At 47.3% G+C, this 22,743-nt stretch overlaps 1 protein-coding gene across 6 annotated transcripts in view; it reads right to left on the bottom strand.

The window, feature by feature from the left end:
• Positions 1-11,132: 11,132 nt before the first annotated feature.
• MIS18BP1 (MIS18 binding protein 1) overlaps positions 11,133-22,743 on the bottom strand; it is a 772,466-nt gene continuing 760,855 nt past the window's right edge. For all 6 annotated transcript variants that reach the window (XM_085627030.1, XM_085627029.1, XM_085627031.1 and 3 more), the window contains one exon: positions 11,133-11,976. In XM_085627030.1, coding sequence (XP_085483156.1) covers positions 11,873-11,976 — 104 coding nt within the window. In that variant the 3' untranslated portion in view covers positions 11,133-11,872. The remainder of the gene's footprint in view (positions 11,977-22,743) is intronic.

The following is a 22,743-nucleotide window of genomic DNA, read 5'->3' as shown; positions in this document are numbered from 1 at the left end:
ATCTTTAATGCCTCGTCTACGACCGGCATAGTCCATTTTTTTTAAAATAGTGGGCTTCGGCCTCGTGACCTCCTTTCAGACTATTTTTGGTGTGGTTCCCGCATTTTTTCATTCTATATTTTCCAGCGTCTTCGGAGGTCTTCCTTTGCTTCTTGCCCTAATTGCTGGAATACTTTTGCTGGTTTGCGTCTTACGCAATGGCTGCGCAACTTGCGTACAGAGACAACATGCCCCGGCTGTTTCATCTGCGCAACCGGATGCTTGAATACTATGGCACGTTGCCCCTGGCAACTTTAAGTGTCGCGTATGGATTATCCTTCCGGTTTCCCTTCTTTACTTGTGTGCAACCCGTCTTTCACTGCCTGGATTGTCCGTTCCAGTGGGCTCTGGATTTGTGACTTTCAACCACGGTGTCACCTGTACCGGATTTTGGTCAACTGATGGGCCCCTTAACGGCTCATGAGTATGAATGTTCTAGAGTTGGGTTTATGGCCTTGGGTGCGGCACATGGAGTCCTTGGAAATTGGGCCATTGAAGAGGCTGCGATTGACCTTCTGGACCGAAGTTATATCGAGGAACCTTCCTGTTGTCCCCGTGTGGTGCTGGAGGCTCCTATTGTGAGTGAACACGTGTGTTCCTTTCCCTTGTTAAACTGGATGGCAGATACTTTTGCGGAACGCTCCAATGATTTCCACTTGGAGGCTGTTGCAACTTATTGTGTCTATACTTTTATGGATTGACTTTTAATCTTACTCGACCCTTGGTGTATCGATCGATGTCGTTTTTTTTTTTTACCCCTTTTTTCATGTTTTTTTTTCAACCTGACATCTTTTTCTGTTTTTGAATTTTTTTTTTCTTTTTCGATCTTTACACTTACCTTATATGGACTTATAGTTCATGCCCTTGGTTCCGTTCTTTCTAACTTGAACTCTGTGTTCTTGATAAGTGCGCCCCTAGTGGTTAGTAGTCCGATCAAAGGGGGGTGTAGTATGGGTTAACCACGCCCTATGTGCAACGCCAAGTTAGCATAACCTTGATGGCTGTTAGAAAGCCAGCTTGCTGCTTCTGCTGCTTTTGCACGCGACACTGTTGTTACATGTTATTCATTCGAGAACTGCTGACTCGATTTTGCTTCACATGAGAACCGTCTGTTGTTTAACATCCTTAACAGCGAGCTGTGACCTTGGTCTGTACACCGTGTAAGAACGAGTCTGGGTCACTAGACGGGGCAGGTTGTTGTGTTCAGGTTGATCGTACCACTTCTTAGCCATAACATACATACAGCTGCCAATACCTGAAAGACGAGCCCTTTAATATTACAGAGCAACATGTTTCTGTTACATTCGAAACGAAGAGCTGTTGCAGGAGAGAGCCTAGCTGATCCTGTGATGTGATTCTACTAAGCTGATCTATAAGGTATGGGGTCCCCCATGCAAGCCTAAGACACCTTCTATTAGTCTAATAATACCTTATTAGTTGCTAGAGAAAGGAGGGTGGTTGTGTTCCACGGTCATTAATATTATGATTGCTCCTTTCATTTTCTATGGTATTGTAACAATGCTGATGGTGCTGATCCTAACCATTTGTCTGCTTGTGTTAGCCAAAGTACTGCATCTTAGGACGCAAGGTTTATAAAATAAACTCTTTAAACTTTACCGTGTCTTTGTTATTCTGTTGTGGACTGATATATAGCTACCGGGTATTTTGGGTTCCCACCACTCCTGAGAGTATCTAAGTCGCTTGTTCTGGGTTGTCTATACATTGGGACTGCCGAGCCAAATCTCGGATAACGAATGTGACACTAAGCTAGTCGGATAGGGGTTCTTAGTTCTGAGGAGAGTTTCTGGTACACCACAATTCTCTGAGGTCCTGGTTTCCTGCGCATAGTTCTGTGAATAAGCAGAATCCCTGCAACACCGCGCCTGGACCCCGGTCAGCACCGAAGACACCATCCACACGATGAACACCATCCACTCCGGATCACCTACTGACCCATGCCCCCATCACGTCTTCAACAAGGCCGACTCTGTCATCGCACCCCAACTCCGAGACGTCATCAACTGCTCCCTCAACACCGCCACCTTCCCGGAGAGCTGGAAGCATGCGGAACTCAGCGCCCTCCTGAAGAAACCATCCGCAGACCCCACCGACCTCAAGAACTACCGCCCCATCTCGCTCCTCCCTTTTCCCGCCAAAGTCATCGAGAAGACCGTCAACAGACAGCTTGCCGCCTTCCTCGAGATGAACGGATCCCTCGACCACTCGCAATCCGGCTTCCGAGCCAACCACAGCACCGAGACCGCCCTCATCGCAGCCACTGACGACATCCGAGCCCTGCTCGACAACGGGGAAACAGCGGCCCTCATCCTCCTGGACCTCTCCGCAGCATTCGACACTGTCTGCCACCGCACCCTAATGCAGCGCCTCAGCAACATCGGAATCCAAGGAAAGGCGCTAGAATGGATCATCTTGTTCCTCACAGGAAGAACCCAGAGAGTCCGCCTCCACCCGTTCAGATCCAAGGCTACCGAAGTCATCTGCTGCGTTCCACAAGGATCATCACTCAGCCCTACCCTCTTCAACATCTACATGAGCCCCCTTGCGGCCATCGCACGCCAAGACAACCTCAACATCATCTCCTACGCCGACGACACCCAGCTGATCCTCTCCCTCACCAACGACCCAGCCACCGCCAGAACCAACCAACATGAAGGGATGAAAGACGTGGCCGAGTGAATGACGAACAGCCGCCTGAAACTGAACTCATACAAGACGGAAGTCCTCATCCTTGGATCATCACCCTCTGCCTGGAACGACTCCCGGTGGCCCCCGGCCCTGGGCAACGCACCCAAACCAACGGACCACGCACGCAACCTGGGCTTCATTCTGGACTCCTCCCTCTCGATGACAAGACAAGTCAACGCCGTCTCATCATCATGTTTCAACATCCTACGCATGCTCCGAAAGATCTTCCGCTGGATCCCCACCGAAACCAGGAAGACGGTCACCCAGGCACTCATCACCAGCCGACTGGACTATGGAAACACCCTCTACACTGGAACCACAGCCAAACTACAGAAAAGACTCCAAGGCATCCAGAACGCCTCCGCATGACTCATCCTGGACATCCCCCGCCACAGCCACATCTCCGGACACCTGAGAGACCTGCACTGGCTCCCCGTTAACAAGAGAATCACGTTCCGACTCCTCACCCACGCACACAAGGCTCTCCACGACCTGGGCCCCAGGTACCTCAACGACCGCCTGACATTCTACACTCCCACCCGCCAGCTACGATCGACCTGCCACGCCCTCGCCGCCGTTCCACGCATCCGAAGAGCCACCATGGGAGGACGATCCTTCTCCTACCTGGCAGCCAAGACGTGGAACTCCCTCCCCATCTACCTCCGTCAGACCCAAGACCACTTCTCCTTCAGGAAGCAACTCAAGACCTGGCTTTTCGAGCAGTAGCAGACCCCCTCCCCCAAGCGCCTTGAGAACCTCCGGGTGAGTAGCGCGCTATACAAATTTCATGATTGATTGATTGATATGAAAGTACTATAGGTCTGAAACACATGGATGCAGACGCTCAATGTACTACTTTTAATGGATGAAACAAAGGGAGAAGTTTAAAGGGTGGCAGTGCTTTCTCTTCAAAACTAGATTAGACCTGTAAGTGAATTAAGAAGAGCGGCATAACTGGCCCTAGTTTAGCACCAGTCCCATCCTCGGCAAGGTGCTCATGTTTTCAGGCATAAATGGAGGCAATATTATATACCTGTTTCTCCACGGTGTCTCCTGAGATTGAGTGTAACCAGAAAAAAACTGATTTTAATGAATTACTATGGGCCCACTGGGCCTCTGATATTGATAACATGAGCACTGTTAACTTGAGTATCAGCAAAACTTCATATTTACAGCACAACAAATCCAGTCAGTGCCAGAAAAATGCTCAATAATCAGTGTTGTCTGCCTGTAATGTGGCATTCATTACTTTCTTAATGCACAAGTTACTTACCTTCGGTAACGATATATATGTAAGAAACATTAGTTAGTTATAGATTCCTTACCTTAGAATTACCCCCAAGCATCAGACTGGATCCGGAATTTTTTTTACCAGTCAGTAGTAACTCTTAGTAGTACATCTGCGTGTCGGAAGTTGGCGTCGGTCGGCTCCGCGCCCGTCATCGACGTCGTGAACGCTGGGATGACGTCACGGCAGCTACTTAGATGCTGCCCTCGCGCGCGGACGTCAGTTCTGTACACAACTTTCTGCGCCAGAAATACAGAGCTATGCACTACTGACCATTGGTGCACAAAACTAGGGCCCTGAAAGGATGTCCTTAACCCTAGAAATCAGTTCGCAGAATGGGGAGGGTGGGTGGGAAGGTAAGGAATCTATAACTAAGTAATGTTTCTTACAGATATATCATTACCGAAGGTAAGTAACTAGTGCATTTGAAAGAAACACGTTCGCTTTAGTTTCCTTACCTTAGAACAGATACCCCAGCAATACCAACCCCGGTGGTTGGTCTGCGAACCAAGATCACGCCAGAATGTCCTGGAGAACAGAACGGCTAAAGAAGCCGTCTCTCTGGACTTGGCTGTCCAGACAGTAGTGTTTGGTGAACGTGTGCAGCGATGCCCACGTGGCTGCCTGACAGATGTCATTCAGAGGCACTCCCCTTCACAAGGCAGGAGTGGCTGACGTCGCCCTGGTGGAGTGAGTAGGTTGCCCGACTGGAGGCTCCTATTTAGCTAGAGAGTAACAAGCCTTAATACACAACACGACCCATTGTGAAATGGTGCGTTTGTGCACGGCCCGACCCTTCTTTGCACCCACTTAACCAACAAAAAGTTGATCATCCACCCGGAACTGTTTTGTGCGATCCAGATAGAAGGACAGCGCACGTTTTGGGTCCAGACGGTGGAGCCTCTCTTCTTCTTTAGCAGAATGCGGAGGCGGAAAGAAGGTGGGCAAAGTAATGGTCTGCCCGATGTGAAAGGCAGTGACCACCTTAGGAATGAAGGATGGACGGGTCTGGAGAATCACCTTGTCCAGATGAACAGATAGGAAAGGAGGTTTTGAAGAAAGAGCCTGGAGCTCACTCACTCTTCTAGCAGAAGTGATGGCCACCAGGAAAGCAGTTTTAAGAGTCAGAAGGCGTAAAGGACAGCTATGCAGTGGCTCAAAGGGAGCACACATGAGGTAGGTAAACACAAGGTTCAAGTCCCACTGAGGCATAACGAAGGAGATTGGAGGAAAAGGATGTGTTAAGCCTTTTAGCAAACAGTTAACTACCGGGGACTTGAAAAGAGAAGGCTGATCTGGAACCGAAGGAAGGCAGAGATGGCTGAAAGATAGCCGTTGATAGTGCCCAGAGCAGAGTCCTGCTGGGCTAAAGAGAGAAGAAACAAGAGTACTTAAGAAAGAGGGGCACAAAGGGGATCCACAGCCTTTGCTGTACACCATGCCACAAATTTGTTCCACCCACAGGCATATACCGTCTTAGTGGAGGGACGCCTGGCTGCCAAGATTACATCACAGACTTCAAGAGGCAATTCGAAAGACGTCAACTGCCGCTGCTCAATCTCCACGCAAGGAGGTGGAGATTGCACAGGTTCGGGTGGAGAACCGTCCCCTACTGCTGCGACAGAAGATCCTCCCGAAAAGGCAGTCTGATTGGAGGATCGATGACCATGTTGAGCAGCTCGGGATACCATACTCTTCGTGCCCAATCCGGAGGCACAAGAATGACTTGGGCCCGGTCGCGCCTGATCTTCTTCAGCACTGTGGGCAGAAGTGGTATAGGCGGAAAGGCGTACAACAGACCGCAACTCCACTCGCGACGAAAAGTGTCACCGAGCGAGTGCCGCCTTAGAAATTCCAACGTGCAGAATTTCTGACATTGCGCGTTTTCTTTGATGGCGAATAGATCTAACCAAGGCTCTCCCCACTGCTGAAAGAGACCTTGCACCACCTCTAAGTGAAGATGCCATTCGTGATCCATCATGCACATGCGGTTGAGTTCGTCTGCCCTGAACCACCAAGGAAATGCCCTGATGTTCCAGCCATGTCCAGAGGCAGAGGGCCTCCTGACATAGGGTCCACAACCCCACCCCGCCCTGTTTGTTGCAATACCACATGGCGGTGGTGCTGTCCATGAACACCTGCACTACCCTTCCCCACATAGAGGGAAGGAATGCCTTCAGTGCAAGACGAATCGCCCAGAGCTCCAGAAGGTTGATGTGAAGCCCGGACTCCGCCGGAGACCAGAGGCCTCTGATCTCCGCCTCTCCCATGTGGCCTCCCCATCCCAGAAGGGATGCGTCCGCCACCATAGTTTGGTCTGGTTGGGGAAGGGAGAGGGATCTGCCATTGACCCAAACCTGGTTCGTAAGCCACCACTACAGTTGTTGGGCAGTGCCCTCCGAGATCTGGACGCAATCGGACAGATTCCCCTGATGCTGCGCCCATTGGAACTTCAGGACCCACTGCAGAGCCCACATTAGCTACTTGGCATGATCGACCAGCAGGATGCAGGAGGCCAAGAGGCCCAGCAGCCTCAGGGTCATTCTGACCGAAACCCGGGATAGAGGCTGAACGATAGGAATCATAGCCCAAATATCCCGGACTTGCTGTTCGGGAGGATAGACCCGAAACCGCGTTGTGTCCAGAACCGCCCCGATGAAGAGGAGCTTCTGAGGGGGAATCAGGTGCGACTTCGGCACATTGATGGAGAACCCCAGCAAATGCAGGAAGTCGGCCGTAGTCTGGAGGTGGGAGATGACTACCTGGGGCAAGCCCGCCTTCAACAGCCAGTGGTCGAGATAGGGGAAGACTGAAACCCTGATCTGCGCAGATGAGCTGCGACCACTGCCATCATTTTAGTGAACACCCGAGGGGCGCTGGTAAGGCCAAAGGGGTGCACGGTAAATTGAAAGTGCTGGTGGATAACTGTAGGTAACACCGGTGGGCCGGCAGGACAGGACAATAGACAATTGCAAAGAAACCGGAATAAACTGAACTATGACATCACCCCTAGAACTGTGCTAAACCTCACCGGACGATCTCAACCGACCAATCAGAATTGCCCAAACTGTTGCATCTTAACCTTACTTTTATTATAAAAATGGTGGTAGAATAGTGAGAAAAAACTCTCTCGCACTCTTTTCCTTTCCTGTTGCTGACGAAGGCGAAGGCGACGGTGACGGTGATGCCACGCGACGCTACTATCTAGGGTGACTGCTGCGTTCCTGAATCTTTGACGGCCTGACTACTGCCCATTATCCGATGAACTACAAACTTTCTAGAATCTATGGGCATTGATCGATGCTTGTACGTCTCTGGTCCTTACCTATTCTTTGGGACTGTAGCGTGCTACACGGAGAACTTTGCTGCTAAATGACCAAATGACAGCTAATTTGATCTCGACAAAACCCTGACTTAGAGGACGCCCGATAGCCAGATTAGGTAAATATGGTGTTCTGTGATTAACATGAAAATTTATATATCTTTCTGAATGCAAGTTAACCTTTTACGATAAAATAGATAAATAATTATTGATTAACAAGTGTTTGTGATTTATTGAGGGTGGTAAGATAGAAATCTTGAAATGTGTTTTAGCTGGTTCTAGATCACCATCAACCAATCCAACTAATTTGATCCATTGATCACATGGGAGGAGTGCCTTGATGTTCAAGATTGAGATTTGCAGGAGAAAGGGTATTAATGTATAGATATGTAATATAACTTTTCTTTCAATAGGTTATAAGGTATTCCTTTCTTGTCCAGCGGTTGAACCGCTCATCTCTCCTGTATGTGCAGACCAGTGTAAAGTGACGTATGAATGTTGGTGTTATGGGCCCCACCAAAGACTGCATGTGTGAAAGCGTTAGTGTGATATCTGGTCTGTGACGAAGGGAGGATATTGGTACGGGTCTCGCTCTTTTCCCCGTTACCTGGGTTTCTGCGCTGCATCACAGGAACACACTCAATGGCTCCCTTGGCCAAGATAGCCATAACTTCCTGCTGGAGAAGGACCAGATGATCCTCCGACATGCGGTGGTATCGTGGTGGCATGTCTGGAGGAGTAGTCTCGAAGAGGAGAAAGTTGCCCCTTCGGACTATTTTCAAAACTCACCTGTCTGACGTGATGGTGCGCCAGTGGGGGAGGTGATGGCGAATCCTGCCGCCCACTGGCATTTGATGGGCCTGAAAGGTCGGACTAGGAGGGTTTAGAGGCTGCTGCAGAGGGGGGGTTGGTGGACTGGCTCGTCCGTTGGTCCCAGGAACCCTGCCGGTTGTTTCCACGTCCCCGCGAAGGTTGTGTAACTTGCTGCAGCCTGTGGCCCTGGGTGGGACGTAGCGGGGCACCCCTTACGTAGCCACTGCGCAGGACGAGTGGAGAGGCCCAAGGACTTGGCCGTAGCCCGTGAGTCCTCGAAGCGCACTAGGGCGTTGTCTGCTTTGTTGCCAAAAAGGGGACGGCCATCAAAGGGCATGTCCATCAAGGTGTTCTGGACATCCCCTGAAAAGCCAGTGGACCTCATCCAGGCATAGCAACGAAGCCCTACCGACGTTAAAATGGTCCTGCCCAGAGAGTTGACGTGTGCAGCCTACAATGGATTGTAAACTTTGCTGCATCTCTCCAAGTGGCAAAATCCTGGGAGAGCACTGCCCGGGCCTCCTCCGGACACTAAGGTAGCACTTGCGCCACCGTATCCCACACGGAGTTCGAAAAACGGCCCATTAGACATTCAGTGTTTACGAACCGCAGTCCTAAGCTGGCGGGTGAGAAAATATTCTTGCCAAGGTGGTCAAGCTTTTTGCATTTCCTTTCCATTGGCGCGGTAGGGAAGGCGCTTTTGGAGGTGGAAGCTTGAACTACCAAGCTCTCAGGGGTGGGGTGTTGGGAGAGGAAAGTGGCGTCGGGCCATCATACTGTCCACGGGAGCCCCCGTGTTGGGCCTGGACTACGTGCCCAATAGGACGTCTGTAAGGGCCTCATTAAACGGCAGCAGGGGCTCCAAAGAGCTCGCAGCCGGTTGAAACACCTGTCAAGAAGTTAGTCCTGACTGCCACCGTAGGAAGCTCAAGGTTGAGAGCCACGGCCGCCCTACGCACCACCACTGCATATAATGCTCCCTCCTCCGGAGCTACAGTAGGAGGAGACAACATGCCAAGGTCAGGAGAGGTGTCAAGACCACTGGCATCCCCCAGTTCCTCTCTCCAGTCCTGCTCAGTATCTAACTGGTCAGTTAAACCTGACACCTCCTAGTCCTCCTCATCATCCTCTGGGTGCCACTGTTGTTGAAAAGGGACCCCAGGAGTGAACAGGGGAACAAAACTCCCACCCGTAGCCAGATCCGGTGTTGAATGACGCCATTTCGGCTCCATGTCCACGTTGGGATGGAGGTCGACGCCGGCCGGGGAGCCGACCGGCACCAAATGCGATAGTGGTGCCATAAGGAGCGCCACCGGTGGGGGTGTAACGAGGTCAACCGGCGCTGATCCGGATCCAGGCCGAGTCCGCGTGGCCCGAAGGTGCGCCGGCGGGGTCGGTCTGCCCAAAGATGGCATGCATCACCTCGTAGAATGTACGAAGATTGGCGGGGGTCGCTCTGGGTTCCGGAAAGGTAGGGAAGCTCAGAGTCGACCCTTCGGGCTCTGCGCGCGGAGCCACGGGAGTGGCGCAACCTGCGTACCTCGTTGGATCGGCCGACCGACGAGGAGAAGTCGAAGAGCGACGATGCTTCTTCTTATGCTTCAACTTACCCGACCCAGAGTGCGAAGGGTTCGATGATTTCGAACCGGAATAGTGGCGGCTCCGTGACCGGTCCCTCGACCTCCCTCTCGACCGAGACCTCGAAAGGCACGGAGACGAGTGTCGGCGTTCAAGCAGCTTTTGGGACTGCTCCCACAAAGCCTTTGGAGCCATCGACCGACAGTCGGAGCACGACTTGGGGCCGTGGTCGCGCTCCAGGCAAAAGAGACACGTGGTGCGGATCCATCACCGACATCAGTCGGTTACAGGAACCACACCTTGAAACCGGGCATCCTTCGTGCACCTGTTCGGAGTCGGAGACTAGAAACTAGAAGTCGACAAAAGTCGACAAAAACTTAGTCAAAAAATTACTGAGGTACCGCTCTTCCTAGACCTGTGCTGGCTGGCGCGGAAAAAGAAAGAACTTACGTCAGCGCGCGAGGGCGGCGTCTAAGTAGCTGCCGCGACATCATCCCGGCATCCATTACACTGACGACGGACGCGGAGCCAACCTACGCCACCTTCCGATACGCAGAGCTACTGTTGACGAGAAAAAAACGTTCCGGTCCAGTCTGACGCCTGGTGGTAATTCTAAGGAAAGGAATCCATAAATAACGTGTTTCTTTCAGATATAGGTGTGTTCTAACATAAGAAAGCACCTGTAATAAGACAATAATATAACACTACCTAGTAATCGCTTATTACAAGCTAGTAGTTGAGTTCCAACAGGGTCAATACCACCTATGACATTTAAGTAGCTAACCACTTATACTACATCAGCTATACATATTAGTAACTTATAAGTTTGCTTTTGTCAACTGATAAAACTGAATAATGTAAGTAGGTGTATTATAGTGTACAATTGGGTGTACATTATCTCAGATATAAAACTAGGTTATTTTATATGAAGCATTACTGAGAGATGGGGAAGAAGTTTTGTTAGGATTTTCTTATCATCTTAAGATACGTTAAACCAGATTTCTTGTATGCTAGAACATTTAGAAAAATGCCCAATAAGTTGATAAACCACCACAGAAATTATATATACATTATGAGAGACTGGATGCTTAGTTGCACCAACAGTTTGTCACTAAGTTTCAAAAGTTCTTCTTTAGTTTGTTTTAGGAGATGACTGATTGCAGGTTTTAGTACATGACTAATTCACAAATTATTAGCTTTAAATGTTTTCGACTAGATTAAGTCCCCATACTTCATTTGTAAAGTGTAGGAACATCTATTGTGCTTAATAAGTATCAGGATTTGTTTTCCCGGAGACAAAGCCAATCGAAGAGTTTATAGGTTAATATTTGTATACTTGCAAAACATTAACATAGTTAAAGAGGTAGATCCTTCGGCAAGTGGGAAGACTGATACAAACAAAATGATACTTTTATTTTTGTTAAGAATAATGTACACTTTAAAAGGGTGAACTCTACTATAAAAATAATTAAAGACATGTTTGTTGGTCAAAAACCACAGCTGCAATAATAAAATATACAAAATTAAATATCAGCAACAAACATTTTTTTGTTGACTAGGTCTCAAAAAATGAGCCTACACCATGAGCTATGAACTGCAGATGCTGAATGTGACCGATTAGAGACCGAATCAAAATGTGTAATTTCATAACATACATCAATAGTATAATACGGCATTCTTTAAAAAAATATTTAAAATTGAAAAGAAATACTAAGATATTTTCTTTCTCAAACAGTTTTGGATGCTAATAATTTTATCACAAACAAGAATAATATACACATATTTCTTAAAATAATTTTCAATGCAATTCTACTCAGCCACTACAGACCGCCATTAGAAAATGTTTCCACTATCTCATTTATATTGGCCTTCTCTTTATTTAAAATTAAATGTCTAACACAACTTCTAGTACAACCATTCAGCCACGCCAAGTAATGTTTCTTGGCACTGTTAAAATGTCATTTTAAACTGGGCAGGTTAGATTTGATAGAGTCCTTGTGAGATCAAAAACAAATACCAAAAGTGCACTTGCTGGGATTATTTTCCCTGAGAAGGGGGAGCTAGTTAAATGGTTATGCATGTTTTAGAATGTTATTCTTTTTACAGTGATAAGGCAGTCAGCATTTTCAAACATCTGAGAAATAATCATCTTCTTCCTCTTCTTCATCAGAAGGTACAGGCTCTTCTTCTGTCTGAAAAAGTTTTCCTATTACAGTTGTATCATTTAATCCTGTAAAAATAAAAAATGAAGCACAGCTGAGTTCTTATTCAAATCAAATCAAAAATAGCTTTATTCGATTTTAGATCATAAAATCATGAAAGCACAAGGTAAAACACATTTACTCATATGTACAATTATTCCAGGTTAAACGATATTCAATGCACAGCTAAAAAATACAATCAATTATAAAAACAAAGATACATATTTAAAAACAGAGAGTTGGTGACGCGCCAAATATTTGCAAATTTTTTCCTTTTCACATGGTATTTCGAAATCTTAAAATGGTTTTTAAAAAAGAGGAGATGGCAGCTATGACTAGTTCATTTTCCAGCATCTGTAATTTTAGGAAGGCTATTCTACATTGTTTTAGCTTCCAGCTTCTCAGTATAGGCAATACAAATATTTTCCTTGGGACAGCATAATATTTACAAAATAAAGTGCAGTGCATAGTCGTCAAGTTGGAAGTGTTGTCACAGGGGCATATTGGATGACGTTTAGACCAGTCATTGGCCTCCGGAAAAGTAACCAACCTAAAAAATGACCCACTGCGGAAACGGGCCAGAAGCATACGAGCAAAGCTGCTTTGTACCACTATTAGGTAGGGTTGTAGACCTATAGAGGTACACATCAGATGGTTTGCCATAACAGTTTTCTTCTTGCTCTCCATGGTCCAGCGTTCATTCTCTAGATGTTTCATGCAGTGTGTCTTAAGGGATTTCCTGGAGACGGATTCCAGGCAACTGGGGTTGTGAAAGTATTCAGGGTGGCCAATCGCCTGTGTCATGTTCTTTATAAAACTAAACCATGGTAGTTTTGCCACCCCGTTCAGCTTTAAACAGTCTGTTATCACATCCCTGTTGAAGCCCGTCTCCCTCGAGACCCATATTTTATGCCATAACAAGAGAGGAGTAATCTTTATAATGTCAGAAATATATGCTAGGCCAAGTTCCCTGTGGCACAAATAGGTGGCTGTCGAGATAGGAACCGCCAATAGGTAACGCAGGAAAGTATTTTCACAACGTTGTAAATAGTCCACGTTTTCAATGCCACATATACCTGCCCCATATGTGCCAGTTGAGATACATTTGGATTTATAAATGGTCAATAATTCTGGGACAGGTCTCCCACCTAGTTTTTTAGGAAAATTAGTGACAGCTCCCATAGCTCTAATCATGGCCAGCTTTCTATTATTTGTAGCTGTTACCCAGGAGCCCCCCCTATCCACAGTTAGGCCTAAGTATGAAAATTTGTCTGTAGTTGAAAGTTTTTTGCCATCAATAAAAACGACGCATGACTTTTTCGTTTTTAGCCCACAGCTCATAGTAAAGGTCTTAGTAATATTAACATTTAAACCCCGCTCGGACATATAGGTTACAAAATTAAAAACCGACTTTTGTATGCCCAACTGTGTCCGTGACATGATAACTGCGTCATCTGTGTACAGTAGGATGGGAACGGGAATGCCCTTGATAGATGGATAATCATGCTGGAATTCACTCAGATACTGTCCCAAGTTGTTTATATAGAGGGAGAAGAGTAGGGGGGCAAGAATGCACCCCTGTCTTACCCCTCTTTTTATGGGAAACCTGGCTGAGCATTCTCCCTGATTCCAAAACCGTACCCTTGCACCTGCCCCCCTATATAGTTCCCTTATGAACGACAACAGGGGCGGGTCCAAGTCCAGATGTTTAAGGGTGTCCCACAGCATGGCATGTTTAACACAGTCAAACGCGGAGCTCAAATCCACGAAAGTAAGAAAAAGATTGCCCTGCTTAGCTTTGGTGTATTTATCAATTGTCAAGGACAAGTTCAGAACCTGTTCTATTGTCCCTAGGCCTGGTCTAAAGCCATATTGGAACACTGATAAAACACCTGTCTCTTGGACCCACATCTCCAGCTTATTTAAAATGACCCTGCCTGCTATTTTCATAAAAGCATCCAATAGGGATATTGGGCGATAGCACTTCGGCTCATTCCTGTTCCCTTTCTTAAATATTGGTATCACTATGGCGTCTGCCCAAGTGGGAATTGGCCCGTGGCGGGTGCAACTGATTAGTACATTTGTTAAAAGTGGAGCCCACAAGCCTAAGTTAGATTTGTAGGCGTCCACCGGAATGCCATCCGGGTCTGGTGCTTTTCCAGGGGCACTATCGATTATAGCCTTAGTGACTTCCTCTAGTGTAATGTTAATATTTAAAGGAAATGGCCAACAATCCATAAAAACATCCATTCCATGTGTGGTTGTATCGTGGGTTCTATCATCAGGGGGCTCTTCCCCGTAGAGACCCGAGAAGAAGTCTACCCACATATCGCCACTGATCGCCATATCTACAATGTCGGTCTCTCTGCTATCAAAGAAAGGGGCATTAACCGCTCTCCAGAAGCCAATATTATCTTTATTCATGCAGGCCTCATGTAAGGCTGGCCATAGCTCCTTTTTCAGAGATGCCCTACGCTTTTTTTGTGCTTGCTGGTATAGGGATCTTGCCTTCCTTATTTTGTCCCTGCACCTCGGTGAGTTATGCAAGGCCTTTTTTTAATTGAGTGTGAGCCTTCGTGCATTGTTTATCGAACCAGCCCGGGGAAATTTCATTACCATGGCGTTTTTTCCTTGTTAGGAGCTTCCTAGCCTCATCTGCAATGTTCATAAAAGCATTAATTATGTCCTTGTCTTCCCTGTCCTGTGACAAGCATGTAATTATATCCTCTCTGCTGTTAATAATCAGGCCTTGGAGGAATGCCTCAGGATCCACTTTAGTCCAGTTTAACATATAACCGTTTGAACTGGCGAGATATAAGTCACTATTGTATGTAGAATTCCTGTCAATTTTTTTCGCCTGTCCATTTAGTACGAGATCCAGGCAGATAGGGTAATGATCACTCATGAGGAGATCAACAGTCTTACAAGAAAGTACTTTACGGGAGTACCTGTTGGATGTTAAAACAAAATCAATGATTGAATTACATCCCCTTCCGTTGTATGTAGGTTGACACGGGGTGGGGGTCAGACATGATTCGTTTGCATATCCAAGATCAAATTGGAAAGCAATATCATTCAATAGGTCTCCCAGCGAAGGATGAGCAAAGTGTGAAAGGGCAGCTTTGCTGTCGTTACCCAGCCCACAGATGCCCTGTTCACTAAACTGACACAGAGAACAATTAAAATCGCCTAACCAGATGATATGCATATCTCCCTTTGAATGTTCTTCTAAATTTTTTACGGAAGTGCCTAGGTTCGATAGAACATTCAACTGTTGCACTTTAGGAATGTTGTTATATGAATTTATTAAGACTACGCTCGCTGTCAATTTCAGAGGAGTGTCCTGGTTGTGCCTTTGGAATGTTTGGGGACTTTTAACTCTGTTGCCCACGGACCCTAACTGCATTGCGGGAGTTGCTGTGTGTGACCTGATTGCCGCCGGGACTGCGAGGACCAGTGTACACAGCGCGGAAACCACCGCAGCACCTGGGCCCTCTTCCCGCCAGCTCCTCCCAGAAGTTGCTTCATTTCTATTTAAGACTCGCGGCCCCCGCTTCGCGGGAGCCGCTCGCTGTCAATTTCAGAGGAGTGTCCTGGTTGTGCCTCCTGGAATGTTTGGGGACTTTTAACTCTGTTGCCCACGGACCCTAACTGCATTGCGGGAGTTGCTGTGTGTGACCTGATTGCCGCCGGGACTGCGAGGACCAGTGTACACAGCGCGGAAACCACCGCAGCACCTGGGCCCTCTTCCCGCCAATTCCTCCCAGAAGTTGCTTCATTTCTATTTAAGACTCGCGGCCCCCGCTTCGCGGGAGCCGCTCGCTGTCAATTTCAGAGGAGTGTCCTGGTTGTGCCTCCTGGAATGTTTGGGGACTTTTAACTCTTGCCCACGGACCCTAACTGCATTGCGGGAGTTGCTGTGTGTGACCTGATTGCCCCCGGGACTGTGAGGACCAGTGTACACAGCGCGGAAACCACCGCAGCACCTGGGCCCTCTTCCCGCCAGCTCCTCCCAGAAGTTGCTGCATTTCTATTTAAGACTCGCGGCCCCCGCTTCGTGGGAGCCGCTCGCTGTCAATTTCAGAGGAGTGTCCTGGTTGTGCCTCCTGGAATGTTTGGGGACTTTTAACTCTGTTGCCCACGGACCCTAACTGCATTGCGGGAGTTGCTGTGTGTGACCTGATTGCCGCCGGGACTGCGAGGACCAGTGTACACAGCGCGGAAACCACCGCAGCACCTGGGCCCTCTTCCCGCCAGCTCCTCCCAGAAGTTGCTTCATTTCTATTTGAGACTCGCGGCCCCCGCTTCGCGGGAGCCGCTCGCTGTCAATTTCAGAGGAGTGTCCTGGTTGTGCCTCCTGGAATGTTTGGGGACTTTTAACTCTGTTGCCCACGGACCCTAACTGCATCGCGGGAGTTGCTGTGTGTGACCTGATTGCCGCCGGGACTGCGAGGACCAGTGTACACAGGGCGGAAACCACCGCAGCACCTGGGCCCTCTTCCCGCCAGCTCCTCCTCCGACTCCACCCCCTATTTTACATACTCCAACCTCACCTTTGAGGCCGTTCGAGGACGGTCGAGCTCGGTCTCGGTCTATACCCTTGTCATCGAGCTCCCCTGCGCCCCTTGGATCCTGTCCTAATTAGTCCTCGGAAAATGGCTCTGAGGGAGACACGGAGCAAGACTTCGATGGCCGCTGGGAAGCCCCAATGTACCCTGGATACCTATTTTGCAAAGGCTGGTTCACAACTAATTGAGGATATTACCACATTAGAACGACGCATCTCCCAAGAAATCGAATGGGTAAGGAGATCATCGTTGGGCCCCCTAGCTACCGCAACAACTCCAGTCCAGAGACTTGAATTTAGCCCATTATTAGCTGGGGGAGAGGCCTCAGCCGAAATGCTGGACACTGCTAGATCACTGTGTTCTACTATATCTGGCGCTTCTAATATAGATTCCACCGCTCTATCTCAGGCAGATCTCAGCATACTACCCCGAAGCCTCCTCATTCTAATTCCAGCCCCAATATCACTGTACAGGGTAGGGAGGTAAACAGCACAGGGTCCATATTGTTAGAACAAAACAAGGCCGGGGCGAGAGAAGGAGCTATTCCCAAAAATAATAAGAAGCCCCAGAACCCAAGGGGGAAAAAACGCAAAAATATTAAAACTTTAATCGCATCAGAGAGGGAGAAGACTGAGATAATTAACAAACGACAAACCCCACTACAACACAAAGGGATTTTGCCATCTAATGTACCACTCCAGAAACCTCCCATTATTGGACCAACTGCTGGGGAGGAGGATATCACACTCTCCAATATTCGTAATCTGATGAGACTGATGCTTGTACCATTGGAGGCACGGCTGGGGAAAATTGAAACCTCTTTAAATTGTATTGAAAAGGAATTGGCTCTTATAACATCTGCCCGTGTAAAAGATAGTACTTTACCAGATACAGTGTGATGAATAAAATTCCCCCATTAGCCATAAACCCGAATCCCTCCTCCGATCCCTTAAAGTCCCACATCTCCCCTCTTTATTCTAAATCACCAGTTATAGACCAGGCATCAAATAGAAGTCTGAAGAAGAAACCACTTGTGTCTGGTGATAAGGGTTTGAATAACAGTAATACTGGGAAACAAATGATCATTAACTTACCGCCTGAGGCTAGTCCATATATAGTAATCCTAGCAGGTATCCCTGTTCTTAAAGAATCCATGAAAGAGTCAGTGGAAGCTCTCAAAAACAAGGTTATTAATTGGCTTACAATCAACAGACCGCTTCCCGAGGGAGTAAGCAGTGAAGTTCTGATGGTAAGAAGAGTTTCATGGCTGGGCGGTGTAAAGAAATCCATCGATGGAGACTGTGTCCTAGTCAATTTCAGGGACCCTAGGTCAGTCTCTCATATATCCAACTAGCCCTACCGTGATAGGGGAACTAAAATTCAAGCTTTACCGCTATCCTTCTTTTACCCACCCCCATTACAAGTCCAGGGACAGGGAGATTGGGAACTAGTACGGAATAGAGGCTGTAGGTGGGGTAATAGGGAAAGGGGCATCCCCAGCATGAATGAAATATCGCTTCTTGACTACTTCCCCACCCAGAATAGATTCGGGAGTTTAGACTGGGTAGATTGACTGTCCAGGACAAGCAGCAAAGAGGAATACGTAACACACTCCCCAACTGAGGAAGCTAACTCTGCGAAGGCTGGGATTAAGAACCAGATAGTTAACCCCTTTGATCACCTTAATATCCCTGTAAGGGAGGCGGAAGATTTCCCCAGCTGCTACTACCGGCATCAGTATACCCCCAGTGCATGAATCGCGTAGCACTCTTGTCTTAGATCGACCCACTGACAGTACTAATTCCCCCGTTCTAAAAATACTATCATGGAATGTGGCGGGCCTCACTAATAAGTTGCACTGCCCAGAATGGAACATACTTATCAGGAGTAAAGACATATGTATGTTCCAAGAAACCTGGGCATGCGAAGAGGTGACTTATCCAGGATACGCGTCATTCTTTATGCAGGCGAAATGGGGAGGGAAAGGACGTCCCTCGGGTGGTCTCGCAACTTGGTTGGCAGTAGACTTGGGATGTAGCGCTGTTCTACACCCCCTATTGACGGAGGACATCCTTGTTATATTATTGGAATGGCCAAATTTAAATAGACTTATGGTGGTAAACGTCTATTCCCGATCAGTAAATAATGGGCTTGAATCTCGTACTATAGAGGAACTCGCTTCAGTTCTAAGTGAAATCCCTGCAGATACTCCGTATTTAATTGGGGGTGATCTAAATTGTCATTATGAGCCACTCTACGGCCCATTAGATGGACTGGTCGATGAGGAGGACGCGCTCTGGTCTATACCCCCCCTGGAGGCGCCTGGCCCAAGAGTATGGACACCTCTTGCGGTCCAAATTACAACATTAACCTTAAAATTTGGTCTTCGGGCCTGCAACGGCCGGTAAAAATCCGATATCCCACCAAAGTATACATACCACAGAGGCGGTAGGGAATCAAAATTGGATTATATTCTCGTCCCCCTAGCATCTTGGTCACTCATTAACGACTTTCGGGTTATTCCGAGGGTGGATAGCGACCATCATGCTTTGGAAGTGGAATATATTCATCCCGACTGTACGGCCACGAGGGATCAGATATTGACATCCCGGACTGGTCTAACTCTTGCTAACAACAGATGGAGAGTGAGATGGGAAAAATTACTCTTAAATCCAGATAATCTCCCCAATCTTTACGCCCGGGTTACCCCCATACTCACAAAAGCTCTTGCAATTAGCGAACAAGCTGCTACCCCCGAGATTCGGAATGAGTGGGGAATACTCCATGCAGACCTAATTCTGGCATTGTCTGATATCCTTTTTACAACGCAGCAAGAACCTATCAGACGCTCTCCCAGTCCCACTTGGTATAATTCTACATGCCGGAAGGCCAAATCGAGCCTCCTGGATGCAATGAAAGAGGGTCTGGGGATTGAGGTCATTAGGGCTAGGCGTTCAGCTTATAAACGTACGATTGGCCTTGCACAAAAGGAATGGGAGTACAACAAATGGGAGAAACTTAAAATCACTTTAGCACCAGGCGACTCTCGCATATTCTGGCGCCTTGTGAATACAGGGACAGAAAAACTACCCGATGCAATTGAGCCAAATATCTCAGCTACTGCATGGCAAAACCACTTCAAATCCCTATATAGTACATCTGGCCTACCAAATTTAACCAATTTTAATATTGATGAAACAAATGGGGACCCATTTACTTTAAAGGAAGTACAGGGGGCAATAGACAGTTTAGCACCGGGCAAGGCACCTGGTTTAGATGGCTTGCCTGGTGACTTATTTAAACATGAACCTGTTGTTTGGGCTCCATACCTACTGAGCTTATTTAATTCCATTTTGGACGGAATGGAGGTTCCAAAAACTTGGTTGGGCGCAGAGATTGTCCCAATATTCAAAAAGGGATCCCCTCTGCTCCCCTCCAATTATAGACCAATAAGTCTAATAGATGTTCCCCAAAAGCTGTTTGGTAGATTGTTATTGAACCGACTCCAAGCATGGATTGCAGAGCGGGACATATTGAGCCCGTACCAAGCCGGGTTTAGAGAGGGAGTTTCTACAGTTGATCAGATCTTCCGATTTAATTTTTTATACTGGAAGACTGTGTCAATGGGCAGAGGCACGCTCTATACGGTCTTTGAGGACCTACGAGCAGCATTCGATTTGGTCCCAAGGGGTAAACTTTGGACAGTACTTAAAGACCTAGATGTCCCGGGTGACATCTTATCAATGTTGATGAGATTACACCAGGGCAACTATGCCAAAGTGAGGTGCGGTAGGGGGGGTGCTCTCTCAGATGGTTTTCCCGTGGACACAGGGGTCAGACAGGGTTGTGTGCTTGCACCGACCCTGTTTTGCCTCTTCGTGAACGGGGTCATAGACTTTTTGACAGGGCTAAGTTATACCGATGCCCCAGTGTTGAATGGCAGTAGGGTACCCGCAATTATGTTTGCGGATGATACTCTGCTGCTTTCAAAATCCCCGATGGGCCTCCAGAGAGTCTTGGACGGATTTATGAATTTTTGTGAGTTGCGAGGTCTGGAAGTGAACGCGACCAAAACCAAGTTCATGACTTTCTACCCACCCCCCACAACCCGCGATAGGACACGAAAGACTAGATCGGGTCTCTACATTTGAATATCTAGGTGTAACCCTAAATCAATCCTTGACCTGGGACTCGCACATAATGAAGGTAAATTTGAAACTCACCCAACTATCAGGTGGCATATCTAGGATGATAACCAGGTCCTCGTACAGGCCACTTGGCCCACCTCTTCACATCTACAAAACTCAGGCTAGAGGGGCAGTAACTTACGGGGGTGAGATATGGGGGCACACTGCGTGTCAGAAGTTACAGATAACTGAGAACAACTTTATCAGAGAACTGGCCGCACTACCATCTAGTACCCCTCTCCTCCCGTTAAGAATGGACCTCGGCCTAAGACCAATTTCTGAAGAGTTGGGACTTAAGCCCCTGACTTATTGGCGCAGAATATGGAGCTCTCTAGAGTTATCTAGCTATAGAGCAGAACTAGAAGAAATTTTGCGCCTTCCAAAAGTGTTACAAATATCTTGGTTTAAATATATCAAGCACACTTTTGAAATGATGGGGAGACCGGAGCTGTGGCTTGACCCGCAGAGTGCTTGTCCCAGGATCTCGCGTAGATCCTTGGCGGAGGCATACTATGAGTATAAGCTAAAGGTAGCTACTGAATCCCTTCGTCAAGATTCGCTTTCCAAACACTTTCTTGCTATCAAGGATCATTACCATTTAGAATTGGTCCTTGATGACGTAGGCCCACCATTAACACGGAAGTTGTATATGCAGTGGCGCTACGGAACACTCCCCTTGAGGGCTCACACAGAACACTGGCTTAAAACGCAGACTACCCCTAATTGCCAAGTATGCCCCACTGTGCATGAAGACGAAATACATGTGATCTTCTTCTGTCCTGCTTATAACAACCCACGGAAATACTGGCTCGTCCCACTCCTTAGGAACCTAGGTTTTAGGGAACACCGCCCTGCATATAGAATTCTAAAATCTGATCTATCTGCCCCCACTGTATGTGCAGTAGCCAAATTTTTAACTACAGCATGGTTCATTCGCAATCGTTTTATGTCTAGATAACATTACATTTTATCTGCAAAATGTCTTATGAGCGGCACACGATTTTATTATTGTTCATGTTTTATTGTTAAATTGATATTGTATTTCTCGCACTCTTTTATGGTCCATAGTGACCGAAATAAAGATTTGATGATGACTACGTCCCTTGGCCCAGGTAGTTTTAGTGACAAGATTTGATATTATATAGAGGTTTCTCTAACTTTCATATGTGAGATGCCGGCTGAATTAGATACGTAGGTGCATAGGCCTCCTTTATTTCGCCCTTGATTACTAATGCACGCAGGTATACTAAAGGTTTGATAGCCAATTATATGCATCTCTTCTATCGCCCAAGTTTCTTGTAAGGAGACGATGGCATAATTATTAATATAAGTTAGCCACTGGGGATCTTTCACTTTAGTTCCTAGGCCAGCAATATTCCACGTTAATATTTTATAGGTATTTTCAGGATTTTATCTACATGCTGCTCTTCCTTTTGTCCTTTGAGTGGATGAGATATTAAGATCAATTTGGCCCTTTAGATTTAAACTTTTTACAAGAGCATTACCACTATCCTCTTCCATAGTTATAATTTTAGTTGAGACAGGATCCGCTGTGTCCGTGCAGAAGGTTTTTAATACCGTGCTGGATAGGCGGCTCCCGCTCTTCACGGTCATGGCCATGTTCCCGCCTCTGCCCTCTCTGTCGTAAAAAGGGGTCAATCCAGTTCTTCCATCCCTGTTAGGGGTTCATAGCGATTGTAAAGTGGGATGCCCGCACCCCCGAGTGTCCCTTGTACAAGTCCCATGTGCGTCTTCTATTGTCGAGGGCCATATTTGGATGAATTCCAATTAAGCTATGTGTGCCTGCACGTGGAGGGTAAAAGGCTCCCAAAGGGTATACCTTGATTGCACTATTAGTGGTGAAGGCATTTTCTAACCTATTTAATATTGTAAACACAAGTCTCGGATCGCTAAACGTCAGAACAACACAATCGCCCTGAGACTTTTTTCTTTCTTTACCCACCCATGCAACCCGTCTTGCCATTTTAAAATGCCTAAATTGCACATCCGTGAGACCAGTGTGCCTTCCTAACCAATGGAG

This window comes from Triturus cristatus, chromosome 9, assembly GCF_964204655.1.
Source record: "Triturus cristatus chromosome 9, aTriCri1.1, whole genome shotgun sequence".
Lineage (NCBI taxonomy): Eukaryota > Metazoa > Chordata > Amphibia > Caudata > Salamandridae > Triturus > Triturus cristatus.
Note: the sequence above shows the minus strand (reverse complement) of the source record. Positions and strands in the feature narration are given on the sequence as shown.